Raw genomic sequence first — 12,403 nt, forward strand, 5'->3', positions numbered from 1 at the left:
TCAGCCTAAAGACCTTTATGAATTCTGATGGTTACAGTTGTAAAGATGTAAATTTTGAATACCCTTCTTCTCAGAAAATTTAAATTTCCAATAAACGCATTCCAATACCGTTCTAATACCACACGAACCTCTAATGGTCCTTCACAGTTCAATAGCAGACTTATGGAATAATGTGAATATAAGAGAATACAATTGTCATGTTTTTACTCATATAAGTTAGATATGACTAGGATGATGAATAAAATAATAACATTCAAGTTCAAGAACCAATGTAATGTATGGTTGGATTGTCTATGATTTCCACTTGGCCATTGGGCCTGCAGGCCCTCCTAACCATGGCTATTGCTAGAGTTTCTGTTGGCACTCCTATATATTTAGCACAGCAGCAAATACATGGCGACATTAGGCACGCTACGAGCTTCTCGCCAAATCGGCTCTCTTGGCGGTCACAGAGCAGAAACCTGAAAAAGTAATCGATAATCTGTTGCTAAGTACTGCGCCGTTTGTTTAATTGACGAGAGGTTTAGCACACAGGAATGTTTATTGTCCAAATTTAAATGAAAAATATTCATTATTTAAAATTCAATGGAGTCAAAGAGATATACGCTGTCAAATATGCTGGTGCTTCTGGCTATTAATTTTTACATACGAGTTTGAAGGGGTAGGCGACTCAATGTTTATGACAAATAATAATGATAAGGTATGAAAAATACAGGTATCTAACAGTATTCAAGCTCAAAAGTCCATTCAAACATCACAAATCAAGAGCAGAGCAAACATGGACCCCTGATGAGGTGGGATCAAGTGCCACGGATGAGTGAGAATTTATACATTACAACCTGATATACTCACCCAGGGCGAAATATTGATAAATGTTCGAATTGTAAATTCTGAAGCTCCTCTTCTACAATCCCCTATAAAAGATTCCAACAGCATTGGTAGTGTATTCAAAATTGACATTTTCTTTTCTGTTTAAAATTTCATTTAAAGTAAACATAGCCATGATTTAACACATTGCCATAAGTAATATATAAATATGTCCTAGGAAAAGCAGCTTTTTGCTTTGTTGTATTCCCCGTACGGCCACTTATTTATATCTACCTTTGTCTGAGTGTAGAACAAACAGCTATTTTTGTCGCTTCCTTGGGACGACACGTGGAGGAAATGTTTGCATCCATTGTGTTTGGCAATCTCAGCTGTCTTCATCACATAATCGTGGTCAACTTTGTAAAACCCTTCCTAAAATTAGAAATTATCTTTTTTTTTCCTTCACCGACCTGTCATACAATCCATTACATGTACACACACTGAACGTTCAATTAAATCACAAGTAAAACTAAAAAGAAAGATGTCTTACTTTTCCACCACTTTTAGATCGAGTCGTTCCTAAACAATTAAAACCGACATCACATCCCGCGAAGACGTCGTTATATTCTTCTAATTTATCAAAGTCCACTATCTTCTCCTCCTGAAAATCAAGGTGAAGAACGGCATTATAAAAAAAGATGTGTTTCTAAAACACCAAAACCCTCGTATTACATCTCGTTGCAAAGGTTAAAGTTCCTTAAGCAAGACAAACTTAAGGGTCATGGCCATTCAAGCGATCAAAAATGTCACAAGAAACATACCATTGTCCAGTGAAATATAAAAGCCCTAGCACCAACCATTTAAAAGTTATGATCAAAAATAAAGTTCGTTGAAAGTAGGATAAGTGTCAAGGTCAAAGGGTCAAAACAGTGGGTACCCAAGGGAAATTCTTGTCTCTAGAAAAACATATGAAATATAAAAGCCCTAGCCTTACCCATTCAAAAATTATATGCGAAATTTTATAATGTGGTTCAACCTCCAAGGCGAAGGACAAACGGCAGGGGCGTAGTATCAGGGGGGCCAGGGTGGGGCAGGCCCCCCCCCCACTTTTTCTCCCGACATTATCTTTACTATAGAAAATGTTTACTGAAAGGAAGGTTGGCCCCCCCACATTTCAGCAAAGGGTAGTGTTATAAGAAAATTTACCCCAAAAAGTTTGAATTGAAAGTAAGTTGGTCTTGAAAAAAGTTAGTCACTACCCCCCCCCCCCCCCCCCCCCCCCCCCACCCCCCCACGAAATAGGATTTTCGACTTCGGGCAAATTTTGGTTTTCTTTTTTTTTTTTTTTTTTTTTTTTGTTGCTTGTCAACTTCTTCAGGTAAGTAAAAAAAAAATTTTCTCAGGTTGGCCCCCCCACTTCCAAAAACGATGCTACGCGCCTGAAAGGTCAAAATCGTTGATACCCAAGGGAAGATCTTGGCTTTAGAAGGACATATAAGGGAAATATGCAGGCCCTAATTTAAGTGACTAACCGTTCAAAGTTAGGATCGAGGTTTTTTTTTCTTTTCGGAAATTGGTCAAACTTCAAGGACAACGTCAAAGGGTAAAATTAATGGTAACCAATGGAAACAAACAGATAGACAGACGAAAGCTCAGAACAAAAACTATATGCCCCCAAATCTTTGACTACGGGAGCAAAAATTTATAAACCACGCTTGATCTCTACAAATGTCAACTATTGACGTACGAATTTTTGTCCGAGTCTGTCTGTGACACTGGTTTGCCGTCTTCCGATCAGCAGGACTCGTTCGAAGGAATCGGACAGCGACAGCGCTTTGACCACTTCCTTCCCTGTTTCTCCGGTGTAACCGACCACAAATGCCACGTGATCTTTCTTCTCGTCTGTAGTCATCTTTTAACAAATTACATTGTACAAGTGATCATCTGAATATACATTTTATGATATTTATGCCCCCCCCCCCCTCGAAGAGGGAGGGCATATTGCTTTGGTGCTGTCTGTCTGTCTGTCAGTCCGTCGGCTGGCCTGTCGGTCCATTAAGTTCCCGTTCATTTTCATCACAACCGTTGCACGTACTGAAATGAAATTTGATATGCAGATATATCAGATAAATATCTAGGTCAAGTTCTGTTTTGGATACGATCGCGCCATTTTTGACAGAGTTATGCCCTTTGGACTTAGATTGATTGATTGATTGGTTGTATACTGTTTAACGTCCCTCTCCAGAATACACTGTATTTCACTGATATGGAGACGTCACCATTGCCGGTGAAGGGCTACAAATTTAGGCCTATGCTCGGCACTTACGGCCTTTGAGCAGGGAGGGATCTTTATCGTGCCACACCTTCTGTGACACGGGGCCTCGGTTTATACGGTCTCATCCGAAGGACCGCCTCATTTAGTCGCCTTTTACGGCAAGCAAGGGGGTACTGAGGACCTATTCTAACCCGGATCCCCACGGGGCCCTTGGACTTAGAAAAATTTCATTCATTCGCAGTTTCCGTTCATTTTCTTCGCAGAGGTTGCACATACTAAAATGAAATTTAGTATATAGATTTATCAGATAAATATCCAGGTCAAACTCTGTTTTGGGTACGATCTCGCCATTTTTGACAGTGTTATGCCCTTTTGGATTAAGAAAAAATTCAGTTTGGGGGGAGGGGGGCATAAGTGTTTTACAAACATCTCTTGTTTATCTCGAAGTTTCTGACAATAATAAATTCTAAGAGTATTTGATATGTTTATCGTATCTTTAATCCCATATAAAATATGAATTAACTACCTATGTCTAATAAAACTGAATTTGTATTTTAGAGAAAGTGTCTATGTAAACCTCAAAGTCATCTCTGCGCAGAAGTTCTTTGTGGATGTATCATTTTCTTGTAAATCTATAGTCGAATCAAGCAAAATGCTGTGCATTATCTATTCCACAGATACCAAACCATCTAATTTAAATGGCAAATAATGATTAATTTTTCACAGTAGTTTGTTATTTATTTGCCTTTTGACGTGGTTTCCAATATAAACGAGTATTTTTCCCTTGAAATACATACATGTAGGTGTCAAATATATACTTATACTGACCAAAAAATTATCATTTCCTGCTACAAATTTCATGTCAACTATGTATGTTGCAAATATATTATATCCTTTAATCAATTCCTGAACATTGCGTTTTATCCCCCCCCCCCCTTTCGTAATACGATTTACGACGGTCATTCATTTGAGATTTCACCTTTACAATTCACATTCTTATTTGTCATGGACCATTATATTATCATAATTATCGACTTAGAAATCACTCACCTTAAATCTGTGGCTGTGTAACAATTCATACTGATTTTTTTGTCCTATATCATGACCCTGAATAATATGATGACCTTAAATGATATGCAAGGTATCCTTCATCAAACAAAGATATACTGAATGTTTTTTACGTTTCATTTTTAATAATGTTCGTTGTTTATGTTTACGTTTGTGTTGTTAAGGAGAAATTGTCCACGTTTGTGTGTTTATGTTTACTTATTATGACGAATTTGACCTATTTTATTAATCGGGTACAACGGTTCCTTTAAAGCTGATTAACTTCTGGCTACCTGCATAGAACGAACGACACGTACATATATCCGACATTGTCGCTATTCAAATGTGTATTTGCGTTTTTTAATACTGCACTGAAATGCAACTCGTGTTACATTTCTTTATATGTTTCACAGAATAGAGACAGTAAGGTCCGACCAACAACATGGTATGATAAACAAGACGAATCTAGTTTTTTTATTGATGTTATAATATTCATCTATCACCTGCGTTTAGAGTATTTCCCAGCTTGTTTTGGTACTGGAGACCATATACGCCACGTACGATAAAAGTTTGAAGCGAGGCAGGTTACTGACAGATAAGTTAATGTTACAGGGTTATCATCAACCTCGTTTAAAGTCAACATTTCGTAATTTTTATGGACGTTATGTTGATTTTGTTAGCAAATATAACCTGTCATTAGATAATACTTTGGCCGACATGATTCATATTATTACCTAACCTACTATATAAATTATAATTAGGCATTTTGAACTGTTTCACGGTTTACTTTATGTTTTTGCGTGATCATGAAACAGTGAACTGTTGACCGGTCCAAAGAATGAACTGTTGCCTGTTTAAAGCGTCATCGTGATATTCAAGCGTTTTGATGATCACGGAATCACTATTTACCTGCTCTATAATTAATCAAATTTAAATAAAACACGCAAACTATGAATTTATTAAGTATTACTTTAAATTAAAAATATATAATTTAATTTTTATATTACGTGTTTAGCTAATTAATAGACAAGTATGTGAATAAACAGTTGTGAAAACTTTTTATTGATTGTTTGTGTGTTTTTTATTCCAATTTAATTAAGTATATAGTAGGTTAGGTAATAAAACACTTATTCAATGACTACTCGGTAAAATAGTCAAATTGTTGTCCCTCGGTAGTGGGGGAGACTGGGAAACTGTTGCCCGAGGCCGAAGGCCGAGGGCAACAACATTCGGGACAACATTTTGACTGTTTACCTCGTAGTCATTAAATAAGTGTATACTGTTAGGCCTTTGTTTATATGTAAAATTTGACTTTGATCAATCATTTACTTGTGTATCATTTATTCAAAGAATGTTTTTCTGGGCTTCATTTTTCTAAAACTATATTATTTTATCCCTAACTCAAAGGAAATACTGGTAATGTTGTACCTCTGGACTACCTCCCATACACGTATTTTGCATTTCAAACAAATATTCGGGGTCTCCCACTTCTAAACATGGACTTTGTCATTATACTCATATGAGAATGGTAATATCATTTTGTGAACTCAGTGCTCAAAATCTCTAGTTCTGCCCTCTTATACAGGAAAATTCTGACAAAGGCTGGATAACATGATCGTATTTCATGCAGTAAAATGAACCCTAGAAAGCACTTTTCATTTGACAGTACTTGTGTAGATTCTACACCTTAAGTAGAATTTCATAAGTCAGGTTTCTTCATTCATTTATTAATGAGACAATTGGTAATGCATTAAAATAAATTGATTCACAATAACAATGGCACTGCTATTTCTTTTTTTAGAGTAAATTAATACACAGTGAAACCTGACAATTATGACAAACACCAGGCCACAAATTCTTACCCAGAAAATACACAAACATACAGAGAGTTGTAAAATGGATTCTAAATTATAAAAGAATTCACAGTTAAAAAGATTACAAAGATGTCAGACTAGACAGATTTTACTGTAGTTTGGTATAACATGACAGTATTTTTTTTCTATATTAAATATCTTTTATACATGTAATTAATTTGTATCTAACAACTAAAACTTCTCCTGAAAGAGAGCAGTACCTGAGGAAAAGTTGCTGGAATATTCAATCCATTTTCTAGTATCAGCTTCTTTAGTTAATTTAGATGTGATAAAAAAAGTACAAAATCACAAATATTTTACAACTTTCATTTAAAAAAAAAAAAACAGAATGTACATAAATAATGAACAATTCTGATGCTTTCCCCAAAAAAGCCTGAAGTTTCCATATACGAAGGTTGATCCAAAAGTAATGTCACAACTTTGATAAAAGTGCTACTAGTCGACGCAAATTATCGAAATTATATATGATCGAAGCTATATTTATTCCAAATCAGTCCTGAAAAAATTAAATTAAAATTATTTATACTTTTCAAACTATCGAATTGTATACAAACTGCAATTATGGTAGTCGCCGCACCTAAATAACGTCATATGATGGATGCACGCCGTCGTACACTTTTGAAAACGTTTCCCCTTTGTTTTATTAAATATATTTGAGATTCACAAACACATTCACATATATTTCTTTTTTTAAAAGAATTATTGGCACCCATTGTACACTTGCTCTATACATAATTTAGTTTTCTGTCAAAATTCTTTGAACAGTACCATAGGACAAACTTAAAGTTTTTCATAACATCTAACCGTCTCTCTTTTTGGACAACGTCAGACACCATTGAACGTTTCCGCCCGACTTCCCATTTTCGGTCTTTCTGTCCTCTCCTGATAGCTAAACGACCCATGACCCGCTTAAAATTACTGAAACCATCTATAATCAAGTCTCCTACTTACATTCTCTCCGCTATTTGTCTGATTAATTATCGTAACTGTTTCTTCCGTAACTTTTGGATCAACCCTCTAACAAATACTCTATAAAATGTTTAAACTTTCATCTCAAACATTTTGCATACTGCATCATACTGCATTAAAAAAGTCTAAATACCGTATAATCCCTATTAACCGACCCAGGCGCTTAGAAAATTGTAAAAAGAGGGCGGTTATTTTGGTACTCTATTTATGATATTCAATGTCATACTTTAACTTCAAAAAATCTTTTGAAAAAAAAATAAATACAAGGAACCAATAAAATAATGTCTAACTTTACTTAAAGTGAAGATAATCCACCCAAATTATGCTAAATTATTCATTTTCCATTGAAAAATTGGATAATAGATCAGTTTAATTTTCACTTTCTTCAATATTTTGATACGATTCTCATTGATTTTAATCACTGTACAGGGGGCCCTTATTTCCTGACAATTGAAAAAGACCTAAGGGGGCGCTTATAGGGGCAGGGGCGGTTAATAGGGATTATACGGTAACACAAATTCTTGGATAAGGACAAAAATTATTTAATTTGTATGAAACAGCACCACCAAATCAAATGACTCAATTACATTTGTACATATTAAATGTACAATGTTAAACCATGTAAACATGTAAGGAAACGTTTCCAGGCACCAATAAACACTGCTGTAGTGTACAGAAAAATAAGGCAAGAAATCATCACACCAACAGAAGGCTCCAATGGCTCTTTGGTCAAACTTAAAATTCAAAAAAAAAACTAGGCAGTATGCATGATGGCAACTTTGCACCTGCATGCTAACTGGCTTTTTACGTAAAACTAAGATCAAATGTAATGCTTTAATAAAATTCTAAAATTGATCTTAAATTAAATGCATACATACATTGTACATACATGAAACTATATGACTCCATTTATAACAGTCTTGCTTTTGCGTGTGACTCATAACAAGTAAATGAACAATCTTTAAAAAATTGATAATATAAAACAACTTAACTCACAGCCAAGTACGATCTGAAAATATATTTGCAATATTATATGATAAATATCAACAACTCTTAAAATTCATGTAAAACAAATGACATATCATCTAATAAATAATGTCGTATTGACTTTAAGTGTTCTATCCGCGGGCTCCCAGGCCCATAAATCCCCATGTCCTTTAGACGGCCACACAAAAATAGTGTCCGAAGCACAGGGGGAGCCAAGGGGAAGTAACTCATCATAATCATCCTTGGAGAATTCCAACATCTGTAAATGAAAAAAAAAAAAGAATAATGAAGTGTATCTCCATTATGTCAGTACACTGTATGGAGTTTCAAGATTTAGAACTTAAGATATTTGGAAAAAGATTAGTTTCCTTAGAAAGGTAAATTTAGCATCTTTTAAAAGGAAAGCTTTTATTAGAGTATAATCCTAAGGTCAAATATACATGTTAACCTTTTTACCAGAAAAAAATTAAGAATATTTTTACAAAAATAGCAAATAAACCTTTTTGAAAAGCTTTTTGCTGAATCAAATTCCAAAGTTACAGGGGATAGTCCAATACTAGGGGTAAACTTGAATGACAACTGAACTATTCAGTTAGAGTTCAATCTTTTGTCAAGGTTGATTCCCACCTGGTATTTTCGAGGTATGTCCAGTACACGATGTTTTTTCGATATTGTCGACATCGTTGTAAGAATACTAGTCCTCCTAATATCATAACATATTCAACATGACAGTAATACCTTTGTTTATATCTGTATATATTACATCGCTTACCAATATAATGTAAACATTTTGTTAACATTGCCTTCTTTTTATCTTGTTTACATCGTTCACGTCGTCGACATCGCAATGTTGGACGATATCGAGTCGACATCGTTTCAACATTGCCCTACTTATTTTTCTTGTTTACATCGTTAACATCGTCGACATTGCAATGTTGGTTGATATCGAGTGGACATCATGTCAACATTGCCTTCTTTTTATCTTTGTTTACATCGTTCACATCGTTGACATCGCAATGTTGGACGATATCGAGTCGACATCGTTTCAACATTGCCCTACTTATTTTTCTTGTTTACATCGTTAACATCGTCGACATTGCAATGTTGGTGGATATCGAGTCGACATCGTGTCAACATTGCCTTTTTTTTATCTTTGTTTACATCGTTCACATCGTCGACATCGCAATGTTGGACAATATCGAGTCGACATCGTTTCAACATTGCCCTACTTATTTTTCTTGTTTACATCGTTAACATCGTCGACATTGCAATGTTGGTGGATATCGAGTCGACATCGTGTTAACATTGCCTTCTTTTTATCTTGTTTACATCGTTCACATCGTCGACATCGCAATGTTGGTGATATCGAGTCGACATCTTGTCAACATTGCCTGTTTTTTATCTTGTTTACATCGTTAACACCGTCGACATTGCAATGTTGGTCGATATCGAGTCGACATCGTGTCAACATTGCCTTCTATTTATCTTGTTTACATCGTTAACATCGTCGACATCGCAATGTTGGTCGATATCGTGTCGACATCTTGTCAACATTGCCTTCTTTTTTTCAAAATCTTATTTACATTGTTCACATCATTGTTATCGCTTTGTTGGTCGATAACTGAATTAATGTTGTGTGAATATTAAATTCTTATTATATGTTTTTCTTTATATACTTAGTAGTTGTGTTCGCCTATATTGAGTCGTCAGCATGTCAAGATTGATTTTCATTTTTGGCCTATTTATCTTGGTAAAATCATACAACGTGATGTCGACGTTGACGATGTCGTCATGTAGAAATGATAACAATTTAGACGATGTAAACGCGATATCGTATCAACATTGTTTACATTGCGATGTCGACAATGTCGTCATGTAGAAATAATAACAATGTTGACAATGTAAACACGATATCGTATCAACATTGTCAACACTGCGATGTCGACAATATCGAATTGATTAAGTGAACTGGACATGAATACATATTTTAAAATAAAAGGATTGTGGCCACTCACCTGAAATGCCCTGTAATCCATATATGTCTGGAAAAGTATTATACAGAGTATCAAAAGGCAAGAGACAACTCGAAGTACAGCACACTCATAATCCCAATCTCTACAAAGAAATAGAATACTACTGATACATGTATAGTAAATATACATCTACATGTATTTTAGCACTCTTTATACTGTGGATATACATGAAGGTCTTATGAAAGCGATGGAGTTGTATCAAGTGGATAAATGTATGCAGGATATATCTAGAATAAACATGTGATAAAAACCCTTTTCACTGTTCAAAAGAATAATTTCAGCTCAAAACAGACAATTTCCTAAGAAATTACTCTTTAACCAAAATATCTTTAGTAAATCATCTTTGTTGATACTAAAGTCTTTAGCAAACCTGAAAATAAAACTCTCCACTGAATTCTACATTCTATTTTACACTTGAATATAAGTGTGTTAAGGAAGCTCTAATCACTAACAGAAACTGTTTTTTGGACTCTGAGAAAAATATATCATATAAAGATATGTATATTGAGACTTTTTCATTCATTTAGAACATAGGGTACGTGTCTTATTTGCACAGTAAAAATGTTCAAAGACAATGGACAATTTGTGAGCAGAAATAACTGTTGTTTATATACTTACATTTGGAAAATTAATGAAAATAATTAATAACATTTCTTACTCTTGGTATTATATAATGCTAAAAATATTTTAATCTATTACAAATCATGTAATTAACTGTAATTGTCGCATATCTGCGGTGATTTTCTTTGATCTTTCTGTGGTGATATATCCCATATCACATATGCGATAATACTTTCCACGCCCCTTCATATATATCACTGTAGGAGGCAGAAATCAGGTCAAATTTTTTTTATTGAATTTTTACACTCTGAATGAAATTTTTAAAAGTCATCAGACATGCGACAAGTTGCTTACGTCATAGATTGCCTCGTACTATTGGTTATATCGTTTTCATGGGGCACTCGGTATCTATGATGTAACAGTTTCTTTAATCTTACATCTAAGGGCAGATCACTCTAACTGCAGAAAACTATCCTAGAAAAATAGAGTTCTTTAGTGTGCAGTGTTTAGAGCCTCCTTAATTATCCTGACTGGGTTCTTTTCAACACTAAGAATAACAGAAGGCCAGTGGGCCAGGTTGCTCACCTGAGCACTTTGAATAGGAAAAACCAGAAATCAGTTCAATATTGAATCCCAACTCCTGGGAGTCATAATTTGCATACTTTTATATTTCAAATGTGTATTCCATTTAACCTGACCTTTTTAGGGTACTTAAAAAGTACCTTTTGATCTTGACCTTGGAGTTCCTTATACTTATGAAAGACTGTAACCTTGACAAATTAGATGTTAATTGCCAAGGTTAAAGTCTTTCATATAATAACTACTGGGTTGGTGCTTATAATTCAAATACATGTATTACATGTGTTTTTTCTTGTGACAAGACTTCTTTTGGTGCCAAAATTTTAAACTTTTAACCTTGACCTTTGGGATTGACTTTCACTTATTAAAAACATTAACCTTGCCTACAATTAATTTTGGAACAGTTGACATTAGGGCTTTCATATTTCACTTATACATTGATTCTGTTTAAAATATCTTCCCTTTCATATCAAAAATTTTTAACTCATGGCCTTGACCTTGGAGTATGACCTGTTTGCAAAACTTACATCTTTAATTTTATGAATGGTTGAGATTGGGGCTAATTTACTTGCATATTCCACTATCTCTTTAGAGAAACCCTTTCTTTGAGCAAAACATTTCTGAACTCTTGTACTTGACCTTGCACTTTGACCTTATTTGAAAAATGTTGACCTCAACCTTCACTTGCCATATAGTGACATGAGTGTTTCAAAAATTAACGCATCTTGTTTAAAATGCATGATCCATGATTCACACATTTTAGTTATTTATGTATACTTTACTAAAAATAAAATATATGCGACACCTTTTTTTAAATTAACTATAGTTAATAATCAACGACTAATATGCCTTGGGATGAATGCACTCCGTCGAAAATGACGCGAAATATGAGGATTTCAACTCATTACGTCACAGATTTTGGCAAGCTTCTCCAGGCACGGTCGGTTGCAACACGTTCATGTTCAGTTGCCAACATGACAAGTTTTGATGGGAAAACATTACTTACAGGTCAGTCTATTAATTAAATTGGATAATAAATATCATTTTCTCGACCTCGTCATATTAACTTGACAGCTGTGACCTTTAACTCAACAGTTTACTTTCGTTAACGCCTTTAAATAAACAGAGATAAAAACATACTTCGGATTCACATTTGTCTGTTTGACTTGGGATTTTCCCGGTAAATTATCCTGACAGTTTTCATCTCCATTAGACTGAGAATCGTCGTCACTGTCTGCACAACTGTCGGCCATTAAAAACTGAATATTATT

The 12,403-nt window shown here is 34.6% G+C and overlaps 2 protein-coding genes across 2 annotated transcripts; both read right to left on the minus strand.

Annotated features, from left to right (window-relative positions):
• On the minus strand, nucleotides 1-4,241 carry LOC134245124 (oxidoreductase HTATIP2-like). The gene is made up of 6 exons (XM_062727384.1): nucleotides 4,133-4,241; nucleotides 2,555-2,719; nucleotides 1,358-1,468; nucleotides 1,102-1,239; nucleotides 853-914; nucleotides 1-461 (listed from the first exon to the last, which is right to left on the minus strand). The coding sequence occupies exons 2-6, from the start codon at nucleotides 2,717-2,719 to the stop codon at nucleotides 260-262; spliced, it is 678 nt and encodes a 225-aa protein (XP_062583368.1). The 5' UTR covers nucleotides 4,133-4,241; the 3' UTR covers nucleotides 1-259.
• A 1,594-nt stretch (nucleotides 4,242-5,835) lies between these two features.
• On the minus strand, nucleotides 5,836-12,402 carry LOC134245125 (uncharacterized). The gene is made up of 3 exons (XM_062727385.1): nucleotides 12,273-12,402; nucleotides 9,975-10,074; nucleotides 5,836-8,218 (listed from the first exon to the last, which is right to left on the minus strand). The coding sequence occupies exons 1-3, from the start codon at nucleotides 12,383-12,385 to the stop codon at nucleotides 8,054-8,056; spliced, it is 378 nt and encodes a 125-aa protein (XP_062583369.1). The 5' UTR covers nucleotides 12,386-12,402; the 3' UTR covers nucleotides 5,836-8,053.
• Between the last annotated feature and the right edge of the window lies 1 nt (nucleotide 12,403).

The sequence above is a fragment of the Saccostrea cucullata genome, unplaced genomic scaffold (genome assembly GCF_032062105.1).
Source record: "Saccostrea cucullata isolate Sc308-1 unplaced genomic scaffold, CSIRO_AGI_Scuc_v1 ctg53, whole genome shotgun sequence".
Classification (NCBI taxonomy): Eukaryota; Metazoa; Mollusca; class Bivalvia; order Ostreida; family Ostreidae; genus Saccostrea; species Saccostrea cuccullata.